Source organism: Buteo buteo, chromosome 5 (genome assembly GCF_964188355.1).
Source record: "Buteo buteo chromosome 5, bButBut1.hap1.1, whole genome shotgun sequence".
Classification (NCBI taxonomy): Eukaryota; Metazoa; Chordata; class Aves; order Accipitriformes; family Accipitridae; genus Buteo; species Buteo buteo.
This window is the reverse complement of record NC_134175.1, coordinates 23050220-23073623: the sequence shown is the minus strand read 5'-3', so window position 1 is coordinate 23073623 and position 23404 is coordinate 23050220. Positions and strand designations below refer to the sequence as shown.

Sequence of the window (23404 nt, the reverse complement as noted above, 5' to 3'; positions counted from 1 at the left end):
AAACATCCAACAGCTGTCCCCCCTTCCAACCCACAAGACAAACACAACTTTGAAAGAACAAAATAGCACATGTAAATTTCCAATGACATCTTTTTTTCTTCAGCAAAACTGTGTTATCATCAATTTGGAGCATGTTCCTATCAAGTCACAATTTTATAGTGAGCAAAACAAAAAAAAAATTATTTTCATTGTTAGTCATACAGAACTTTCTACTCTGCCTTTGCTACAAAAAATGGAGCACTCGCTAGTAAAAGGGTAACCCCTCATGAGTCATGACAGACACTCCTGTTTTGATATATCAAATATAACAAAAAAGGTACTAATAAAGTAACCCAAATTAAAAATTAAGACATACCAGCATTTCTAGATAGACCTCTGTTACTTAAATGTGAAAGCAGATGTCCTGAATATAAAGATGGCTGCACTGGCTTTTGTCTTCTTTTGCTCCATAATAATGACTCCTTTTAGAAGTGCATCTGCACACTTCACTAGTGTTCTGCTTGTTTCTCCTGTTACTATGTCAAATACATCCGATAGCAGCTTCTTGCAGCACATCATTCAGTGGCCAAACTGGGCATGCTACTCATCACTCCAATATTTTTCGCTTTGCCTCAAACTTTTCCAGATTGACTGTGTACAAAATGGCTATGTATAATTTTAAATACAGAATTTTGTTTCTCCCCTGAAGACAAGGCTCTCTGTCATCACCGAACTTTGTCCAGAGGACAAATCACAAATTCTCCATTATAAGGCCAGGATGCTGCTGCTAAGGCAAAAAAAATTACCATAATTGTTTTGCCAAGATGTGACATAAAAAAACTTGTTGATAAGCTTTAAACATTCTTCTCATTAAATCACTGCATCAAAAGAGCTGAACTACAGAAAATGTAATTTATACCTTTCAATCACAACTACTGTGAATCACAGTAATTACACTTCATACTTTCAAAACACTGCACGAATCTCTACAACATGCCTGGGTAGAAAGTTAGCTTTATCTTTAAAGTTGAAATGGGGATAAAAAAAACCTGCTATGATGATCTCCTGTTGATCTGCATATAAAAACCTCAAGGTACTTACACCAGGACTCTCATGTTTCAGAAACAATCTCAGAATCGCGAAATTGTTCAGTTACAACATCTAATTTTAACAATCTGCTCACTTCTTCAACAAGCATTTCAAACAGAGGACTTCATTTAGCTTCACTATCAGGTCTCCTTTTAAATTCATGTTTTCGATTGATTTTTCTTTCATAAACCTCTAAACTTGGAATTGCCTGTATGTAACCGAATTGAAAGGAATGTTGGTTTTACTTCAAAAAAAAAAAAAACAAACACCACTTTGATCCTTTTTCCCAATGCAGTGCTAGAAGTTTTTTCTTACTCCAATACTGTACCAAATACTGATAATGGTTCCAACTTCCTTAATCTCAAATATATTCAAAAGCAAGATTACCTCAAAATGAACTGCTGAGGCTAGACAATCTAAGGAGTCCATCTACCTCTATTTCATCTTGCATATATATATTGTACAATCCCTAGGGAAAAAAAGAAACACAGGAAAATAACTCAGAAGGGCCACCAGACATAAATTTATCTTCAAGTAGTACCATTTCTTCTCAGAATGTAAGAAGTCAACATACCCGTAATACTAGCCCGTGTGAAACTATGCTGTGTAAATGCCTTGGATGAGCATTAGTACCAATTAAACTTGTACTAGCCTGTTCCAGGGAAAAGGCTTTATTGTAATGCTGCAGCATAGTGTAAGTTTCAGAAACAATTTCAGGAAATCGAACATACAAAATTCATTCCTCTTTTGGAGGAGAAGGCAGGAAGGGAAAAAAAGAGACCAAAAAAAGCCTGGTATTTGTTACATCAGAACATTTACAATGGTACATAAAAAGACTGTAGAAAGCATTTATTCTAATAGCCTTGGATGTTCAATCCGTGTAATTGTCCAGTCTGGTTTTGCTCCTTCTGTGAATTCCCTTTGGAACCTGGAAAAGGAAAGACAGTAAGTGAAGAGTTGTTAAAAATTTACCTGATCCTTAAAGAGCTACTAATACCAACAAGAAATCATGAAGAAATATTTTACTTCAAAGTTATTCCTGTAAAAACTCCTTACTCTGATGCTTATGCCCAAAATGGAAGATCAAAATTAATTCTATAGTGAGAAACAAAGTACACTGACTTCAGAGTGTTTCGGTTCAGATCCCACAGACAGGATCAAGCAGCAACAGCAAAGACCCTGACATCAAGAAAGCACTCAGTTTTCATAGCAGTAACCATGAATATAGCTTTGTGGCAGATCTTCACCTCTAAATAAAGGGTTTCATTTAATGGGATGGTAACTGCTTTGTAAAGGGAAATCACATGCTATGCATTCTACCTGAAAATTTTCATTTTTACTGAACTATACTTTAAAAAGTAATGTATTTTCAGAAATACATCAAAGACCAAGCTAACAGTAGTACTGAATCTCCCTGAAAGAAAATTCTGCAGCTGTTGATAGGGACATGAAAACATCCACCCCTATTTTCAGTCTTCCTCTTCCTTTTGCAGTCATTAATGCCTTCCCTTCCTCCCTGAGCAGGTCAGTTTTGACTGCTTGTCATCTAAAGACAAGTCTGAACTTCAAGCTGAATATTCATGCTCCCAAGTAACGTGCACATTGTGGACAAGAGCAGTATAACCTCCCCGCTTTGCAATTACATGCAAATCCACTCGTGGAAACTGTCTTCTCCAGACACCCAAATACTTAAGATTAGGCTTCCAAGCCCTGTAGTATCTTTGCCCATTCAAGTTTAGGTTAGCACTGTAAATTGCAGAAGGAATGCACGCTTGCAAAGATCTCTCTGCTGGGGATTAGGAAGATACTTAGGGCTTTAAGGGGAGGCTCTTGAGGTTAATGGAGCCTCAGAAGCCTCCAACTCTAAGGAAGATGCTGAATTCGCCTAAGGGATGGATCCACAAAAATCCATCCAGGCAAAAAGCACTGGTGTCCTCGGGGTGTTTCCTTTGTTTCAGAGCTCCTCATCAACTAGACCCCATAGTCTCTCCATTTCAAACATGAGTGTAGAAGTCATTGATTATATTGCATTTCTCACACAAAAATCCTCACTTTTCCCAACTTCTGAGAATGTTATTTTCCATACATTTTGCCAACTGCGCAGATATTTCTGCACTGCTCTGACATCAGTACACAAACACAGACATTATTTACAAGCATTTCTATGGAAATCCATCCACCTAACATGGGCTTTGAGGGATTGGATCAGTGGCATGGATTATCTGAACAGCAAGTGATGCTTGCTTTGTTCTGCATTTCTGTAGAAAGAATTTGGCTAAATAATTTCCTCTTTCACGTGCTACTTTTTCAGCTAACTGCAGTTCTGACTTTCGTGTGGGAAGCAACAAGCCAGCAGCTCCACACTTGACTGCTTGGCTTGACTGCATTGCTGTTAGCTGTGCTACAAGAAATGGGAAATAAGAACTGATATTGGCCTATTTCCCGAAAGCTGCAGAAGCAGTATAGGAAAGGATCAGAAACCTCATTCAGTGCTCTATTGCTCTTCCTGACAAAGTTCCCATTAATGTCAACTCAGAAGCAAGGTAATAACATAATGACTTTAAGGGGTATTTAAAAAATTTGGCCCTAGAACCAAAACTGGAAAGCTGCATGTGAACTAACTTAGATTAGAATCAAGATAAATTAAAACATACTGAGTTCAGCACTGGCACAGTGTGAATGCCTCCAGTTCCCAAACTGCTTTCCACACAGTTAGGCCATGTATGTGGAGGAAAAAAAAGGGACAAGTAAACTTACTCGTAGTTTGCTGTTAAAAGATGTCTCTTTTCTTTTGTGCTTTCATCTCCAAACACAATCTGGAAAACTTTGGTTTCGCCTGGTACTTCATCAGGTAGGTTAGCACCATTCAGATACCAGAAACGCATCAGGATGCTAACAAACTTTCTTCCTGTTGGAAATAAATCAAAGCATAAGGTCAATCTCATGTTTCTCATTGGTCAAATACTCCTATTTGCTACCTAGCATATATTCTAGTGAGACCCTGGGAGGGCAGCTGACTTCAGCCATAAAGAATGCATGATAGAATAATGAATAATAAAGCTATTTAAAGCCATATTCATGCTGTTTAGCAACAATAAAAATACACTCTGTAGAAAGGTATGTATTTTATCCTGAGTGTTGCATGACATTGTACACAATCAAACCATACGAAAAAAAGCTGGTTACCACTTTTTTTTAAGGTCCAAAGCCAGCTACTGATACTACAAAAGTATGGAGAGTAGTTCAAACTCAAGAGGAATCTAAGAGGAAAAAAAAACTTCTTATCACCCAAACCAGGAAAAAAGCTCACTGGGTCTGACAATTTGAAACACTCATTGGAAGACCCATGGTTAGACTATAAACCATCTCAACTGAGCACATAATGCTGGTATTCAACCAAAAGAAAAACTTGTTTGAGCTCATCATTAACTTATAAAAGAAAAAAAAAAAAAAACAAAAACCAAGAAATCCTAGAACAAATTATATTCCATGAAAACAGAGTAGAAGTGAAGACAGCAAAATTTATTTTATTATTCAGCCTTCGCTATTCTTCTTGGAAGATGTATTTTCATTGCTGAAGCAAACAGCTTTCTGCATACAGTAGAATAATTGCTTTTGAGTGGTCTGAGATTACTAAGGACTAATTATGTAAAGATCTGAAAGAGGAATGAGCAAAACCTAAACAGAAGTCAAAACAGTACCATGACTTATTAAAAATAATCTCTCAGTTTCTGGTTTAAAAGGAAATCAAGGAATTATATATAGATGAACTATAAACAGAAAAACAAGTAATGAGAAACAGTACTCAAAAACACATCTGTAAGGAGAATGCCTGCTTAGTAGCAACACAAGGAATTAAGACTGCCCATTGCTGAAATGTTTTAGAATTATAAACATACCATCATCATCATAGTAAATGCGAACATCTCCTTCTGTTGTATACATGATTGCATCAATGTCAGCTGCTAAAGCATCCCTGTGATTGTCGGGGAGCAAAGAAATCTTTTCCTTCAGCACCTGAAGTACCTAAATTCAGGAAAATTGTCACTTAGTTTTTCATTAGGAAATTGAAGTAACAATCTTTTCTACTGCAGTTAATAAAATAAGCTATATTGCTAAAATACTTGTATAACATATACAACAGTGGAAGTGAAAAAGCACAGGGAAGTCTGGGCACTCCCAAACCCTATTTCAGTGGTACTAAAGAAGATCCATTTACTGCTCAAACCAATGCAAACCAAGTATTTTAAAAAATGTTTAGAAAAGGTACTGTCAAAACAGAAGTTGCAAAGCAAGGCATGAGAACCCAGAAAATACCAGTTAAGCTTGTTTCCACAATCATACTTACACTCTGCCTTCTCACTGATGATTTCTCGCTATGGGTATATTCCTTAGCTTTTGATTCAATTATTTCTTAGTTATCTTTCACAAATTTCTTTGAAAAGCTGTGACATTACCACTAAGTTTATCTCTGCCATTTTGGGATCCACATTCCCATTAGAAAAAGTTGAAACACTTGCAAATCAGAAAAGACTGAAAAATCATTGCTCTGGGACTTAAGTTCCATAACGCATTCACATCCATAGTATTTGAGTGTCCTAAGACCTAAACAGCTATGTTAAGTAGCAAAAGCATGTGGTGCATGAACTGAACAGAGGCATCACCTCAAACACCACGAGAAAGACATGTCACAAGGAAGAATGAAGCTGTGCAGCACTTATTTTTGACTCATAATCAGTTTTTAGCCTAACTTGAATTGCCATTTTTAAACAACAAACAAATCCAGAGGTCACATGGAAGCAAAAGACAATCCTTCACTAGAAGACATTGGTTTCTAGTACATTTTGCAGGTATAAAATTCACTAGCCAAAGCAACAACAAAATTGTGTTGTATAACAGCCTCATCCACTACATGCTCTGGTTACATGAGGTCTCTGGATCAATGTTAACCCGATCACCTGAAGAATTTAAGATGAGCAGAGGAAGAGGAGATGCTCTTTCAAAACAACTATAAGAAACAAACTCACATTTTATTGCTATCTCTGCTCAGAGAGAGGAAGCAAGATTGTCCAGTGGGGATGCACTAGAACAGGACCAAAATTTTTGCTGCAAAGGCATGGGTCGCAATAGGGCAGGCCAAGCTGACATCCAGTAACAAGGCAGACATAGACCTGAGGTATCTCCTCCACTTGACACTGATGCATCTGCTACCTCCGTCCCCTGGGAAGGCCAAGACAACTTCAGCAATTAAAATTCATAAAAGCACAGAACACACAGCACCGACATTTAACTAGCCAGGCCAGCCATATCCCTGAGACCATGACACAAGACTGAGGCCTTCCAGCCGAAACCAGTAATTGGCTGTATGATCTGCTTAGGGGTGGGAATGTATTAGTGCAGCGGTGATGAGCACAAACCAGTTCCTTTCTTCATCTGAATTCTGGTGCACAGACCGAAAGTATCAGCTATCTGCCAACAGCAACAGAGGTATGCAACTCCGCCTGCCATCCAGACCCACTGCCTTTCAGTCCTTTCTGGTACACCTGCAGTCTTTTTGGCAATCGGTCCTTACGCTCAATGGCAAGAATATTTTTATTTTTTTAAATACAGTAACTTTTAATTAAGTTGCACGCCTTGAAATTAAACACAAAAAAGCTGCAGGACAAACAATTGCCCTGTTCTGCGTTATGCTGTTTTCCCCAAACTGGCAGTATTTGCAGATAATGACAGGTTGAATGCATGTTACTTCATAATGGAAAATCAACTGCCGGAATAAAAGATGGAAAGCATTTACCTCTGCTGATACAAGTTCATCCAGCAGGTCAAGTTTACGCTGAGACAGCAGCTTTGAAACAACAGAAAAGGCCTACCAAAACAAAAAAAAAAGAAGAGAGAAATACATGAACAAATAACACTAAGTTGGCTTATTTTTCAGGCAAATCCATCATTATGTGACAAGATACCCAAATACTCCATGATTTAAGATTCCAGTGTTTGCAGGATGTATCACCATTGAAATGGAAGCCCTCCAGCATTAAAAAAGTGATTCCATGAACTGATAAAAGCGTAAGGTTTCTTTTCAGTCTCTCATTTAAAGCATCAAACCTTTTGATAACAGACAAGTGAATGCACAGCTTACAAAAAAAAAGCATTACGGTAACCTATATAAGTTGGTTTTACTCTCTTCTTGATAATTCAAACAGTCTACGTCTTTCCCTGTAAATATTTTATTCCCCTGCCCCTCTACCCAGCTCATCTGGTTTCAGTTGAAACAGAAGCTCCAGTTTATAAAATTTCGTTATAAATCTGGTTTAGTCTCTAAGCTTCTGGAAACTCAACTCCCCTTTTCCCCTCAATTTTGCAGGTAAATTTGCATACAATAATGCCTCTACATATTCAAAGAACGTACTTGTAAAATGTGGACAGAAGGATTCTATAGCAAGTATAAAGACACAAAAAAACCCAGCACAGGGTAAAACAGGTGGTTCTGCATGCATGGCAACTAATTCGGTGTAGGTTTTTTTTATCTTTCCTGACTTGATCTTAAGCATTTTAACATTCTGTCCCCTACCACCTGGTGTGTTGTTCTGAGCTGGTTTTTTTTTATAATTAAATACAGCAACTGAAGTTTCACAGCAGCTAACTCCGTAATTTTTACATGATTAGCTTTGAGATCACTGCCTCTGACACATTCTGTTGACAAAGCTTACTGGCTTAATATACTTGGAGAAACAAATATTTGCACCAGCTCTATGCCTGCCTAAGCTTTGTCATTTTAGGAAAACCAGCTAAGAGGAGCTGCACGTCTCCTTAAATTCTCCAAAACATCTGGAAGCACCTTCCTTCACACTATTTTGGGGTCGGCTAAACCAACTCGTTTTGATTGTGTAATCTGGGAAAAGAAAACAAGAGAAGTCTGAAAAAAAGCGCACCTCCGAGTACCCTCACTTCCCCCAGAAGTGAGGTGCTTGGAGCCAAAAGTGGGGAACTCCATCTACCGCGCACACGAGAGAACACAGGCGCTACGCTGTCCGCGTGGGAAATTAAACCCGGGCACCGGCAGCCCCCTCGGGAGCCGCAGCGGGGCCGCCCCAAGGGGCCGCCGGCGGGCCGGGGCACAGCAGCACGCCTCGGGCGCCGTTCCCCTCAGGCAGGCCGACAGGCCCTTCTCGTCTCCCTGAGGCGCCGGGCCGGGCCGGGCCGGGCCGGGCCGGGCGGGTGACCGAGCCCCGCCGCCCGCTCGGCGCTCACCTGCTTGGCCCCCCGGGTGAACTCCTCGATGCTGAACTCCTGGTCGAAGTAGAGGCGGATGAGGAGATAATAGAAGCGGGTGCGGAGCCAGGCGAAGGGGCTGGTGATCCTCACCACCACCACCCGCCGCTGCGGACCCTCGGCCTCCGGCCCCTGCCCGGCGGTGCTGGCGAACCGCGCGGGGGGCCGGAGCGGCCGGCGCCCGGCCAGCGGCAGGGCCGAGGCAACGGCGGCGGCGGCGGGCGGCGGCGGCGGGACCCGGGCCGCCCCCGGCGCCGCGAGCGCGCGCGCGAGCCAGCGCCCGCGGCCGGGAGCCGCGCGCAGCGCCATGATGCCCGCTGTCCCCGCCCCGGCCGGCCGGCCGGAACAACCGCTCCGCGGGAAACAGAGCCGCCGCCGCCGGTTCCCTGATGGCGGGGCGTCCTCCGGAGGCGGTGCCGGCCCGGGTGACCGGCGGTTCCAACCGCGCTGGCTCAGGGGAGCGCGCGCTCACCGCGCGACCCGCCTCCCGGAGAAGGGAGGAATCCGCCGCTCCCCCGGCCCTCGCCTAGCGGGAGGCCGCGGGGAACGTTTCTGCGCGAGCTCTTCCTTCCGGGGGGAGCGGCGCGGGACGGACGCGGCTCGGCGGCGCGGAAGCGGCCATGGAGCGGCGGGAGCAGCCGGTGGTGCCGGTGGCGCGGCTGGCCGGGGTCAGGCGGGAGCAGTTCCTGCGAGACATCTACCCCCGGGTACGGCTCTTGCCGCTCTCGCCTCGGCGGGCCGGCGCGGGGAGGGTGGGCTCCAACGGCGGCGGGGGGGCCGGCTTCGCGCCGGCTGGGTGTCGTGAGCGGGGCCTCGCTGGAACGGGCCGGGACCGGACGGGGAGACGAGGGAGGACGGAAGGTTTCCCGTGACGCCTCCTGACCTGGCAGAGCCGGTGCGGACAAGCCGCAGGTTTCGGCGTTACGTGGCTCCCGAGAGGTGTCGCGATCCACGATGTTGCCGGTGAGGTCAGGAGCTTCTGCAGGCAAATCCCTCTGAGCTGCTGAAAAGCTCTGACGGCGGATCTCCCCGTGAGTTCGTTTTCTTTGACAGCGGTTAAAAAAAGTGTGATTGCTGGTTTCGTTGCTTTGGCAGCGCTGCTTCCTTTTTTTCTCCAAGGTCCCGATTCAAAGCAGAAGTGTCTTTCTGCTGATTTTCATGCGTGCACTGGATCAAACCTGTTCGTGGTTGTCAGCGTCAAGGAGCCTTAATACAGGCAGAAAGAGCTTCCTCCATGAGAGCGTATAGCACCACCGTAGCTCACAGGCTACACCTTCACCGTGCGCTCTTTTCTCTGTTTCAGCCAAGCTCTGGCTGGGATGACTAAAGCTATTCCTTAGTCTGGCTAGATTCCTCAAGGGCCCCAGCACAAAGTGAGCGTTAAAATTGTCTTTGCCTCTCCGTATTCTTCCTTACCCTGCTGGGAAAGAGAATATAGTAAATAGAGAAACAGTCCCACAATTTACTGCATTTTGTTTCAACATCCAGCGTTCTGATTCACATTGTTCGTTTGTGAAGAGATCAGTTGTGACTTTGTATAGTGGGCCCTGATATTCAACTGACTTGTTTGCGTCTCCTTAGTCTGAAAAACTAATTCTGATTTTTTTCCACTGGATACTATGATCATTTCAGCATTGATTTTTTTTTGTTGTTGTTGTTCTTTAGAGAAAGCCAGTAGTGCTGAAAGGAATGGAACTGGGCACTTGCACAACCAAATGGACAGTAGATTACTTGAGCCAAGCTGAAGGATCTAAAGAAGTAAAGATTCATGTTTCTGCAGTGCCACAGATGGATTTCCTCAGTAAGAACTTTGTCTATAGGTACTTCATTCCAAAGCCACTTATATTGTAATGGCATGTGCTCATAACTGTCACACATACAGTGCATCTGTTTGAAGCTAAGGGTGAGAATATGAAGATACTTTGTGAAAACTTTAAATTACATATCAAAGTACTGTCCTTGATTTCCACTTCTACTTTTCATTCCACCAATATCTCAACACCCTGAATAAATACTACAAGGGTGAAAGGAGGGGCCAAACAGGGCCTTAAAAGTGATGGCATGAAGAAGTGTTATAAAGATATTTTGACAGAGCACTCTTGTAGGAAATTTGAGCCTGGCATTTGCTGTTGTTAATAAAAAACAAACCGAAAACTCCTTGATACTAGATGATATGCTATTTTGTTCTAATTATATGGTGTGTTTTCAGTGTTACTGAATAGTGCTAGTTTCTGACTAGCCATGTGTCTGAACCTCTTTGAATGCTGGCATGTGGCAGGCACGCTATTCCACTCTAGAGGGATGTTACTAATTAAAACCAAGCTCCTTTCAAAGTTAGCATGTGCAGTTCTCAGAATGTTCGAACTACTGGATATCACATGTTTCACCAGCTCTTTTATCTTGATGTGGGTCACATAAACTCTTGATCTCCCCTGAAGTTCCTCTCATGTAGCTGCCAGAACATTTCTTCAGAGTTCATCTAATCTCAGTGATTGTGTTGTTCCTCAAGGGTAAATGCCTTTATTTTAGTTGTTTTCCCTAAGTGGGAACAAGATGTGTTCGGTCTGTTAAACTTGTAAGAAGGCTGAAGCATACACTGTAAATGTAAACAAGCTACAAGTATCTATGAGTGGAACCTTTTGTTCAGGAGAAAAAACACCTTATAATCATGCTGTATTCTGCTCATGGCATAATGAACTTCTGAATCTTTGAAATTAGGTTGTACTTGAATGATTTTTGCCTTATCTCCATATTCCCGCCCCCCCCCCCCCCGCCTCTATTTCATTTCTTATTAGAATTTCTCTCATTGTAAGTTCACATCCAGTTGATCCGGCCTGCTTGGTTTGTAGACAGCCATATGGAGGTGCTCTGATGATGCTTCATTATAGCAGGTGTTAGGACTTTCACCTACTTCACTTGAAATTCAGGAAGCTTTGACCGTTTCCACAGCAAGCCCCTGATTCTAATATGAAGGGAGAATAAGTAGAACTAAACGAATAGAAACACTGAGGACTTAACATGCAGTTCCATGAGTTTAAACTGACGCACGTGAGTAGTACTGCAGTCCTGTTGCAAGTTGTGTGCTCCTACCCGGTCTTTGTGTTGGTTCTGGTACTCAGCCAGCCATGTTGTGATGTGCTGCAGAAATCTGAATGTTTTTCTGCTGTTTTAGCTTTGCAAGCAGGTTCACCATGAGGTCAGATGAGTGCCAGTGCTAGCGTAAGGAAGGAGATGGGATGATTAGGGTAGACAGCAAGAGCAAAGCTGTGGCAGCACCAGCATGCATCAGTTTAAGCTGTCGTGGAGCTCTGCTCTCACTTTCTTCAGTAGCAAATGTAAATGGGCATGATACAACAGTTCAACTGAAGTCAGAGGGTTGGTTTTTGTTTGTTTTTCCATTGACTCCAGTGGTTGTAGTATTTGACTATTACAAACAAGCCTGAAATGTTTCGAGAAGCGGTCTAAGTACCGTCAGATGCAGGTCACATTCCGATAGAAAGGATAACAGGATCACGAAAAATTTTGCTTGAGTATAGTTTCTTCTTAACCCTGGGTACTTGGTGGTTGCTCTGAAATTTGATATCTACATGCAATATATTCGTTACCCAGTGACACTTAATATGAGCTGGTAAGTTGAATGAACACAACATTGAATTCATAACAATATTCGTAACAATGAATACATGTCCTATTTCTTCTTGTGCTTGGTTTGCCGTTCAGCTATCAACTGATGCCAAAATTTGTAATCCTTATGAAAAGCTCCCATTGTTTAAATAAATATCGAACACTTTTATTGACTTCAGAGGGACAGGCTGTAATGTCTAGTGATTCTTTTTGAATCTCCTGAAGTTGTGTTTAATAAATTCAAGGAAAACTGTAAAAAACCACTTGAAAATACCAAGATTCCTGTGTTTTGCTCAGCTGAGGTAGCACATATATAAAAAAAATCAGAGAACTGAAATAAATTTTATAGATCTACAAATGAAGATAGGTATCTGTGTTCATGCACAGATTCCTAGCAGAAAATGCATAGATATAAACATATGTATATCACCTGCAGTAGTTTTCTTGATGCTGAGCTTTTCTACAAATTTATAAAAATGTACAGTAAACAAGCCTAAAAATGACACACCGTTAGAGAAATAGTCTAAGCAAGTATTGTCAGGTGTTGGCCACAGTTTGAGTCTAATTTGACTGTGAAGAAATTTCCTGCACTATGACCTGCATTCAGACCTCTTAAGCTCAAGAGGGGATCTTATCAAAGTGTATAAATAGCTGGTGGAAGGAGTAAAGAAGATGGAACCAGATTCTTCTCAGTGGATCATGGTGACAGGACAAGAGGCAATGGGCACAAGCTGAAATATAGGAAATTCTGTTAAACTATTTAAAAAAAACCCCTTCTTTTACAGTGATGGTGGTCAAACAATGGAACAGGTTGCCCAGAGAGGTTATAGAGTCTCCATCCTTGGAGATAAGCAAAACCCAACTGGACACTGTCCTGGGCAATCTACCGTAGTTGACCCTGCTCTTAGCAAGGGGATTGGATCGGAGGATCTCCAGAGGTGCCTTCCAGCCTCAGCAATTACATGATTCTGTTTGGATATACATTGGAACAATTTACTAAAGCAGAGAGGTTTGTAAGTGTAGGATTTCTATCTTGGTAGAACTCTTCAAACATCCACTGCAAACACTGATTAGTCACCATGTTAAATACAATATGCTGCTCTTTTTTTTTTTTTTTTTTTTAATCTTCAGTTATACTAGATATGCTGAGGGAATTTATGATTTTAAACCTGGCATTTAGATCATGTGTTGTTACATTGATTCATTGTATAGATTTAAATATTTATATTTCAGAACTCTGCCTTTTGATGTATTTGTACAAAGAGCAGCTGAAGTCAAACACAAGGAGTACTTTCTTTCTGAGGTAATTTCCTTAGTGTCACAGTTTCTTCTGTCAGTTATTTTGCCAGTATATGGAGGGGAAAATGACGAATTGTAATTTAAAGTCTTACTCCAGTAAAGCACTCGATCTTAGAATTAACTGTTTTGTGTGGCTTGGAGCCAAGGGAAAAATGTGGGGAGAAGTAATATTTCTTGGAAGTTGTTTTGTATGTGTACAGTGTGGTTAACTTCAGCCATCCTCTTTCTGTTAACAAAACCTGCTTACAACAGCAAAAATTCCAGCACAAAATTTAGAAATCAAACCTTGCTTTAGAACAATAACTGTATCATTTACGTGTTTTGCAAGAAAATGTCATGAATACATCTGCTATCAAAATACAAATACAGATTTATTGCAACATAATTTGTGAGTACCAGATGTGCGGCTATCTTTACATATCAGTGTTCAAACTAGGGATTTTTCAGATAACTGTGATTAGGAAGCAAAAAGTTTTGAATGCAGACATGCTTTTTACCTTTTATACTACATAGGATGCTGTAAGTTTTAAAGCCAGTTTAAATAGCTTCCTGCACCAGTGTTCTGAAGAACTTAAATTATAATCTGTATTTGCTTTGAATCTGTTCAGTAACAGCAATGCTGAAGCAGTTGACAAGTCTCGCCCCACTTTACTGTTCTTACTTTCAGTTAACGTATTTTTCCCGTTTCTTGGGATGAACAGCAGGGAGCAGTAGAGTAAAGGCAGCATAACAAAGTAGCTGAATTTGTAAATGCCATTTATTTGTACCATATTTTAATGAAGCCCTGCATTAGATTAATGAGAAAATACAGGCTTTTTGTTTAAGTGTGTTTGTAATTCTTATTAAAAAACCAAAACAATTCTCTTTTTGTGTTCTTTTCAGGATGAAAAGTACTATTTGCGATCAGTGGGTGAAGATGCTAGGAAGGTGAGTTACTTGAGATTACAGTTCTAATATTGTAAAGTCGCAGTTTAGGAATCTTTTTAAAAGCCTGTTGTCATCCGCTGGCTGTGTAGTACAGGCACCCAACTTGCTTATGGTCACTTGGCCTGTGAAACTGACTGGATTTAGGTCAGAATATTTAAACCTAAGTGTCTAAAATAGTTGCTCTTATATGAGAGCTTAGCTGATCACTAAAGAGTACATTCCTCGCCTCCCATTCTTTAGCTTTTGTTGTAAACTAATATAAAAGGATTTCTGATGATGTCTTGCTTCTTCAGTGTGATTTCTAGCAGCCGTGGTTCAAAGCAGCTCTCTGGCTGTTCTTATTAATATTGTTGACCACGTCACTGCTGAAAGGGTGACCACCAAAAAGTATTGCTATTTCCAGCTATTCGCCAATGCTGAAGTTCTAGCCCTGTGTTTCATATGATGGGAAATGATAGTGAAGTGCTCCCTTATTTTAATGTGCGTATATGGTTCTCTTGAGAGTTATGTTCTTTTTGTTTCAGGATATTGCAGATATCAGAAAGCAGTTTCCTGTTTTGGCAGAAGATGTTCAGATTCCAGAGTATTTTGAGAAGGAACAGTTTTTCTCTAGTGTATTCCGCATCAGCTCAGCTGGATTACAGTTATGGACACATTATGATGTAGGTAATACATGTGTTTAGCAGAAAATGTTGCAGATGGTGTTAAGGAGTTGAGATATTAAGGTGCAGATCTCTGACATAGATCAGTTAATGACAAACCTCATGTATTTTGAAATAGTGAAATGAATCACACTCAGTGGTACAGTGAATTTTAAATAGATATATTGTGTGGGCATAATATCTTACTGTTTTTATGTCTAATTCCATACTTGTAATCTTAAATGATGTTTGATGTTGTTCCCTTTTTTTTTTACTGTCTTGCGTTTCAGTTAAAGATCTGAGACACAGTAACTTTCAACATTTTCGTCTTTAAGATTACCTTCATTTTTTTATTCTAATGGCCAGATTGTTGGTAATTGTACAATGATTGTGGCGGTCTGTTGCTGCAATGTGGTAGATTCCAAATAAGATTCTCTTCTAACATTGTGCTGTGTAATTCTGAATAAATTTATTTATAAGAAAAATAGTTTTTTCCATTATAATTAGGAAAAAGAATCCTTTATCAATAGAAAGTCAGCAAAATGAGGTAGGGGTAATGCTGAAAGAAAATGTATTTTGTATTATATTTTGCTGGTTTGTATGTCTAAAGTATGGTATGCCTTTGTGTTTTAAGATGGAAGAACTTGATTCCTATTTAAGGAAAAACACAAAGTTGTTGGAAAGCAATATTGTCTTTCCAGATATACTACTGTCGTGGTTCAACCCCAGCTGGCAACTAAGCACCACGCAGCCGCTCGCTCACCTCCCTCACAGTGGGATGGGGGAGAGAATCAGAAGGGTAAAAGTGAGAAAACTTGCAGGTTGAGATAAAGACAGTTTAATAGGTAAAGCAAAAACCGCACACGCAAGCAAGGCAAAGCAAGGAATTCATTCACTACTTCCCATCGGCAGGCAGGTGTTCAGCCATCTCCAGGAAAGCAGGGCTCCATCACATTTTAATGGTTACTTGGGAAGACAAACGCCATCACTCTGAACATCCCCCCCCTTCCTTCTTCTCCCAGCTTTATATGCTGAGCATGATGTCATATGGTCTGGAATATCCCTTTGGTCAGTGGGGGTCAGCTATCCCAGCTGGGTTCTCTCCCAACTTCTTGTGCGCCCCCAAGGCTGGGGTGCTGTGAGAAGCAGAAAAGGCCTTGGCTCTGTGTGAGTACTGCTCAGCAGTAACTAAAACATCTCGGCATTGTCAATGCTGTTTTCAGCACAAATCCAAACCATAGCCCCATACTAGCTACTATGAAGAAAGCTAACTCTATCCCAGCCAAAACCAGCACAACTATCTGTCAAGAATACCTAAGGGGATAAAGTAACTCACATTCTTGAGTTTTTTAGATTAGTTATATATGGAACCTCTTTTAGGTAATTCTTAACATGTGAAGGTTGTAATAATTCCCTCTTTCAAGCTGATGATACTTTAGATTAGTTGCAAGCTATGTATTCATTCTTAACTCTTGGCTGACATCTCTCTTACTATGCTTATTCCAGGTAATGGATAACTTCTTAATCCAAGTAACAGGAAAAAAACGAGTTGTTTTGTATAGTCCTCGAGATGCACCGTATTTATATTTATCAGGTATGGATGTCATATGTATCTAGTTCAGAGTTTGGTGATCGTAGTTGCCTTTCCAGCTCACAAGTGTTGCACTGTAGAAAAACAAATCACTAACGGACAGCTTGATGTAAAAGAAGTCATTTGGTCCCTTAACTCTGATCCTGTTTCCCTTAGTCAAAGCTAATCATTTTAGTGGGGCAGGTTAGGAAATTTGCAAAGGAGCGCAGCAGCTTTGCCTGGTTGTTTTCAGCACCTATCTGTGGAGGAGTACAGTGTTCTGTCTGGATTCAAAATGGTGTCTTAAATGTCAGGGAAAGTGTCTTTTAGTGTTAATAAGATTGCAGTTACAGGAGAAATATAGACAACAGGGGAACATGTCTCTTCAGTAAATGAGGAGTGCCATCAGGTTTCCCTGGTTTTTAGAAGAGTTACAGAAAAAGAAACCAGTAATTTGATTCAAGAACTGCCATTTCCAGCAATGTGATAATGCTTTGTTACTGTTGGAAGAGTAGGAACGTTTACTCATTACTTCTGAAAACTTTCCTAGGTACTAAGTCAAAGGTGCTGGATGTGGATAACCCAGATTTAGAGAAATATCCCCTTTTTGTGAAAGCCAAGCGCTATCAGTGTTTTCTGGAAGCAGGAGATGTGTTATTTATTCCAGGTAAGTAACAAATAGTTCCCAACCATGTTGTGTTTTGAAACAGTTTTGTTTGCAATTTCTCATTTCTAGGGATGGTAAGAGGTTACTGAAGCATTTCTATGTTATAAGTAGGAGCATCTAAAGACATTGGCAAAACTTGTTTACTTCTTCCAACTGTACTAATTAGCCTAATAAAAGGTATTATTTCATCTACCTACAAATCTTGCCTTCCCTCAGGATTACACTGTATGCTTCTGAATTTGTGTCTTAATAGATTAGTACTATAAAAATCAACTTGTGAACTCTGAAATTACTTCAGTGACCTGAGTTTTCTAATGACAGAATTTGAGTGAAGTACCATTTCTGTTCTTCTGTAGCTTTGGCACTTGAGAACTGAGGCATGTGATTTGATGAGATTTATGGATGGTAGAGTTATTGGACTGTCTAGAAATTTATAATCACCTTTGGGGAATGGAAAGACAAGTCCTAACCATTTTTCTGCACAAGCAGAAAATATAAAGCTGCTTCCTAGGCTGAGATCACAAAATTCTGGTGATCAGGGAAAGGCATTTGAATTACTCCTATTGAACTACTCCTACTTGTTACTAATTGTTTAACTTATCATGAGCTTGTCGCAGATACTTATTCTGTTGCTTTTCCTATTATCTGAGCAATATAAACAGGCCAGTAAACAAGAAGGCAGTAGGTTTTCAGAAGTTTTAAAATAGATTCTTAGCCTTGGACTCATTACTTAATTTTCAACTTAACATTTGTGTTTCTTTGTTAAGAAACTTTTGGTTACAGTTTGTGAAAGGTATGTCACACTGTTGCTAATGTCAGCATATATAATTTCTGTTTTATTCTATGCAATACAGATATTAGATTGTCTTTGCCAGTAGCTGTGCTAGTCCAAACTCAAGACACACTCAGCACTCTTAAGAATGACTGGGGAGTATAGGGATTTTTGAGTCCAGAGAATGGTGCTAGCTTTGTCAGCATTCTGGAATGCATACCACTGAAAAAAAGATGTTCTTTGAGAAATGTGTATGATTATTACGGAGAAGGTAGAAGCAGCCCCTCTTCCTAACCTGAAAGAAACTTTTTGTTCATTTCTCAGAATGAGCTTTTCTATGTCTTCAGCACATACAAGCAACTAGGATGCAATAAGCATGGCATTCAGTCTTTTAGCTTAAATTGAAATAGGGTAAATATACAATATTAAACTTATTTTTAAAATGTACTCAATGAGGCAAAAATGTCTTTGGTTCCTTACCACAGCCATGATGATTCAACTGAAAAGCCTCATGACTTCATTACGAAAATATTAGCAACTGCATTCAGAGCAGATGAGTGAGGTGAACAGGGAAGATGTCTTATTTTCATCCTACACATGCTTATCATTTGCTTACATTTGAGTGTCTCTTTATACTTCAGCAATTGTTACTTTTGTGTTAAATTATGGATTGATGTAAACGTCTTGAAGAACTTCTTAAATTTAGTACAACACAATATATTCAGAGATGAATATTTATAAATAAACAAAAGATAGAGTAGTTGAGGCTTCTCCTCAACTAGATTTAGTCTGGGCGATTCTGACAATTGTTATGAGTCACATGGAAGTTTCAGATAGTAATTTTCATTTTAGACGTTCTTCTTTCTGCAGCTTTGTGGTTCCACAATGTAATTTCTGAGGAATTTGGAGTGGCACTGAATGTCTTTTGGAAGCACCTTCCTGCTGAGTCCTATGATAAGAGTGACACTTATGGAAATAAAGATCCCACAGCAGCCTCTAGAGCTATACAGATCTTGGACAGGGCCTTGAAAACACTTGAAGAACTACCTGAGGAATATAGGGATTTTTATGCTCGGAGAATGGTGTTACGCATCCAAGAAAAAGCCTATAGGAATGATTATGGATAAAATAACACACTGTAATTCAGCAAGCTCCTGTGAAAGTAGAAAATGGTATGTTAATGTGGGAACTGTCCATGTGTACATACATGCACTTTCTGTAAGACTAATAAAAACTATGTTGATAAAAACTTTGTTATAGATGAGTGTTTATCTTGTAGATTTTTTTTCTTGTTTTTCTTCATGTGCAGTGCGTGCACAGTCTGCTTCATCTGGTGATGGTCTCTCTTCTACAACAAGGCATACATTTGCGGTGCCTGCACTTACAACTCTACTTTTTTGAAGTGTTCTACTGAAATTTTTCTGAACAAAAGTTTTGGTATCTGAGCTGGGCTGACAGCATGTATGCTTAGAAGTAACTCCACGTCTTCCTGAATGCTACCTCGTTTATTAAAGTTTAGGAAAGCCATAGTGGTTTCAGAGAAGGTCCAGGAAAGCTATTGGTGGTGGGTTTAACGGTCATGGTATCTTTTTGAGTAATAGCCTGGTAATAAGAGTGGGGAGTTTCTGCTCCCCCTTGTGGTGAAACTGAGAGTAGGCATGGGGAAAAAAGCAAAGGCTAACTAATAATGCAAAGTTAAGCTTAGAATTGTGCAGCAGCTTGACCGCAAAGTAAATGATTTACCCCTTTCCTAGCTGAATAATGTATTGTGCAGGAAACCTTGTCTGTCAGTGTCCCAGTGCAGTCGGGCAGCATTGCTGTTACTGCAGCTGTGAAACACTTGCAACTAATGTGCCCACAAATCCATCCAGCTACTGTCCTAGAATCTGAAGTTCATAGTTCTGGAGTAGATGTGGAATCTATTGGCAGCAGCATTTGAGATGCATTATGTTACCATATGAAAGGGGGTTGCATCGCACCTTTTGGGATGGAGCCTGTTGTACAGGCATTGTAGATGGTTAGTTTTCAGCTGATTACAGTGCTTACAAAAGCCTTGTGAAATAAAGATGGTCATCTCACAGAAAAGATAGGTTATCATTGTCCCTTTGAAATCCCTCTGACGTTATTACTTGTGCTGTCTGGGGAATGCAGCATTTACCTGACTTAGGTCAGTCTGTTACTTCTAGTGGTGTTTTTTGAGAACTGCAACTTGGCAAAAGCTCTTAGACTAAATAGATATGTAGTGTTAATAAAGTGCTGGAAAAAACTTTCTCCAGAAAAGCAGGAGATTATTCTTCTAAACCTGTTCTTCTTGGCAATTCAACACAGTGAAAATAGTCTGCTACCATGTGAATGGGCACCCGGCCATCTTAATGAATAGGCATGAATGGAACCAGCCAAGCGATTCTGATGGGCATCATTGTATGTTCTGAGGGTAGAATTTAAATTTGGGATCACAAATAGGTCTCCCAAAATTTCTCTTTGGGAACGGACAAGGATTGCTTGTGCATACTGCTGAGACAGAATCTGTGTCTGTTAGGCTGGGGAAGCCTCTTGGTTTTGTTGGACTGGTAATGTCGAGGGCCCCATCTAAATTGCAGAGGTGTACAGAGCATATCCTTTGTGTTTTAGGACTAAATGGAGAGGCTCAGAGAGCCTGCAGGGTTAGACAAAGCTGTGTTCCAGCATTGTGCCTGCACAGCTATCGCTTTTAACTCTAACCACTGGCAGTTTTTCAATATACTGGTACAGAGAAGTACTGTGCTGATCCCTCATTCTGCCACTTCTTGATTCTCCATTCCCAGAAGAGAGGTGCTAGCTTGGTGTTCTCAGGCCCCCTCAACAGTCAAGTATAAATAAGGAAAGCTTCATGGAGCAGCAATCAGTGTATGAGTGATCTGCTTATGTCTCAGCTTGTGAGAAGTGCCTGCTGTGCTCCGGAGGGAGGATGGGAGCCGTTTGGGGCTCCTGGGGAGAGGAGAAAGTAAAAGGAGGAAAATCCTGTGGGTCAAATGCATTCACTGCTGTGCCACCTAATGGTGATACTAAGATTTTCAATACTTGTTTCATAGTATGTATGTAAAAAGCATAAACAACATCTGTCAAGTATTAAGAATGCCATTTTGAATATTTTTCAATCCCCCTTTTTATTGTGTGTGGGGGCTATTAAATTATTAATTTAAACACCTTAGGCCAAATCAAACCCTTGCATCCCTCGGTTGCAGTTATTAGTGCTGAGGTAGCCCAGCAGGAAAGCTGCAATAATTCACTTGCTTAGGCTAGCATGAAGTTTGGATTGGAAAACGTGTATCGGGCTGGGAAAAGAGAGTCATGCTGAATTAGATGTGAGCCAAGTGCTATAGCAAGTGCAGCTATTTCTTCTTCACCCTACCACTTTAAAATGAAACCTTTATTTTCATATGTCAGCAAATGAGGTTATCTCACCCTGATCAGCTGGTGGATAACCCAGCCCTGCTCATGCTTCTCTTCCAGTGTCCCATGAGAAATCTCTGCAATGATAGTGTGTGTGGGGTGTTCCCTCCCCATGACCCCTTTGGTTTTCACTTCTCTAAGACTGTCAGTAAACTCCACCAGATGTGATGTAAGTGCATATTCAAGAAAGATCAACAAAAACTATTCTATGTAGATCAGTGGGAAAAGCAGCACAATAATTGTTCTGTCAGTGCCACCCTTTTTTCACTTTGAACCAGTTTCTTCAATTTCTAATTAAATAACTAATATAAAACAGTTGTTCTGAAATGCCATAAAAGAAGAAACAAAGCAGTTTATAAATGTATTTTCTTAATTTGAGCGTAATGTGACTAGTGATAAAAATCTTGAAGTTACTGTGTTAAAAAAAAACAAATTACTTGGTGCTTTCTAACCACTGTGCTACATGGTGTGAAACAGGCAATAAAGTCATGAAGGAATGGTGAAAGCATAAAAGGAATAACATCCAGCTAACATAGTGATAGAATACACGTAGCCACACTTAAAAATCCATTACTGAAATAAAGAATTAGAGCCACTGACATTTTGTGGTAGTTTGTCCTTTAGAGACCTAAAGCAAAATGGGATCATGCCATAGTAAAACAGATGAAATTGTGGTAACAGGTATTAGAAAAATAAAGACCATCTTAAGCATTCAAAACAGCCACTTCAAACAGTGTATTCAACAGAGGAGTTAGGTGATGCAGACTGCCCAGGACTGAAAGATGAGTTAAGATACTTAAACAGACAGTATCTGAAATCAGCAGTTTAAACTTGGCGCACCCCAAAATTTGAATTACTCTAAAAAGTTGGTGACTGAGGCTTTTAAAATTCATTGCAAAAAAATTATAAGTTCATTGCAAATCAACACCTGGAAAGATTTATTCTTGGTCATATGAAATATAAAGGACAACAAATAATTTCAGAAGATAAATGTTTTATACGTTTTTCTTAAAGTGGTTGCTGTGGAAAGAATCAAGTGAAAAAATTATGTCAAAATATTCTCTCATCAAACTATTAAACAGGTCATTAAAAATCTGCCTATCATGTATGTGCTGAAGATCTGATATACCTAACTTAAGAAAATGTTTCTCTCCAGGAACTACATAGAGTCTAGGCTCTTAATACAAGTGTCAAGTTAAGTGCCTAATGTGAAAGGGTTTGACTTGATCATGAAGGATCAGAAATATATTTGCAATCCTTTTTAAATATGTAGGATGAAACTATTTGCCTCATTCATGCTGTTAGTCCCACAACAGGACTACTAACTTGACTAAGATGAGGATGATTTTACCATAGTAGAGGTTACATTATACATGGTGTGACCCCAATATGCATTACGTCACAGCTTCAAAAAAATTCCTGTAGAGATTTGATTCTTTTTTCCTCTGGCCAAAATGTTATCTTCCCAAACCTGAGACAGATATTTCCATGCAGACAACACGGGTGTTATAGATACATGTTCTGAGATAGTAACTTTTACAAAGGATTCTCTATAAGTTAGCATCATTCAATAACCAAAGATTCCAGTGTTACTAGAAGGACAGATTAAATTTAAAATTTTTTTTGGACAGTTATCTAAGTTTGTGGTAAAGTTGCATGTTAAGATTTCCTATTTTGGTTTGGGTCAGACTCAAGGAGTGGGGATAGATTCTGAGCTCTGTATGTGTTAATTCCTGAGAGCAATGATCTCTTTTAAGTGGCGATTCCTGAGAGCAACAAGAGCAGATTACTTCCTTTCCAATCGCTCAGATCTGTTGTTCCTAGTCAACATTTTTAAGAGCAGATTGAACATTAAAAGAACTGCTCAACCATGTAAAATGCGCAGCTCCGCACGCGATGCTATGTCCGTACAAAAATGCTCAGAAGCTATTGCTTGCAATAATAACACAGATCGCAGTAATGGACAATTTTTGCTGTGAAAACATTTCTACCTCAGCTGTCAAGCAGTACATGAAATGCCTAAAACTTCCATCACACAAAATCAATGTATTTCTCATGATGGGGAATGGGAAAGAAGAGCTATGCAGATGGCTTGTAACGGATGCAATAGCTTTATCTGACACCCAGGCTTA

The 23404-nt window shown here is 40.3% G+C and overlaps 2 protein-coding genes across 3 annotated transcripts; one reads left to right on the top strand and one right to left on the bottom strand.

Annotated features, from left to right (window-relative positions):
- Positions 1 to 1723: 1723 nt before the first annotated feature.
- On the bottom strand, positions 1724 to 8800 carry MAIP1 (matrix AAA peptidase interacting protein 1). The gene is made up of 5 exons (XM_075028083.1): positions 8320 to 8800; positions 6863 to 6934; positions 4968 to 5094; positions 3826 to 3976; positions 1724 to 1996 (listed from the first exon to the last, which is right to left on the bottom strand). The coding sequence occupies exons 1-5, from the start codon at positions 8647 to 8649 to the stop codon at positions 1918 to 1920; spliced, it is 759 nt and encodes a 252-aa protein (XP_074884184.1). The 5' UTR covers positions 8650 to 8800; the 3' UTR covers positions 1724 to 1917.
- A 33-nt stretch (positions 8801 to 8833) lies between these two features.
- On the top strand, positions 8834 to 19064 carry TYW5 (tRNA-yW synthesizing protein 5). Of its 2 annotated transcripts, none has more exons than XM_075028081.1 (8): positions 8834 to 9047; positions 10006 to 10160; positions 13198 to 13267; positions 14146 to 14190; positions 14715 to 14852; positions 16338 to 16425; positions 16952 to 17068; positions 18711 to 19064. In XM_075028081.1, exons 1-8 carry the CDS (start codon positions 8961 to 8963, stop codon positions 18965 to 18967), a joined length of 957 nt encoding a protein of 318 aa, XP_074884182.1. In that variant the 5' UTR covers positions 8834 to 8960; the 3' UTR covers positions 18968 to 19064. The 2 variants fall into 2 exon arrangements, with proteins under 2 accessions (XP_074884182.1, XP_074884183.1); XM_075028082.1 differs by lacking the exon at positions 8834 to 9047 and adding an exon at positions 9067 to 9371.
- Positions 19065 to 23404: the final 4340 nt, after the last annotated feature.

Bases quoted from the DNA above. Each gene is read 5' to 3' on its own strand.
- MAIP1 (XM_075028083.1), bottom strand. From the start codon at position 8,649: ATGGCGCTGCGCGCGGCTCCCGGCCGCGGGCGCTGGCTCGCGCGCGCG. The intron at 6,935-8,319 runs GTGAGCGCCGAG...TTGTTTTGGTAG, and splicing joins TCACCCGGGGGGCCAAGCAG to GCCTTTTCTGTTGTTTCAAA. The intron at 1,997-3,825 runs GTAAGTTTACTT...TTCCTTTTCCAG, and splicing joins CTTTTAACAGCAAACTACGA to GTTCCAAAGGGAATTCACAG.
- TYW5 (XM_075028081.1), top strand. From the start codon at position 8,961: ATGGAGCGGCGGGAGCAGCCGGTGGTGCCGGTGGCGCGGCTGGCCGGG. The intron at 13,268-14,145 runs GTAATTTCCTTA...TGTTCTTTTCAG, and splicing joins AGGAGTACTTTCTTTCTGAG to GATGAAAAGTACTATTTGCG. The intron at 14,853-16,337 runs GTAGGTAATACA...TGCTTATTCCAG, and splicing joins AGTTATGGACACATTATGAT to GTAATGGATAACTTCTTAAT.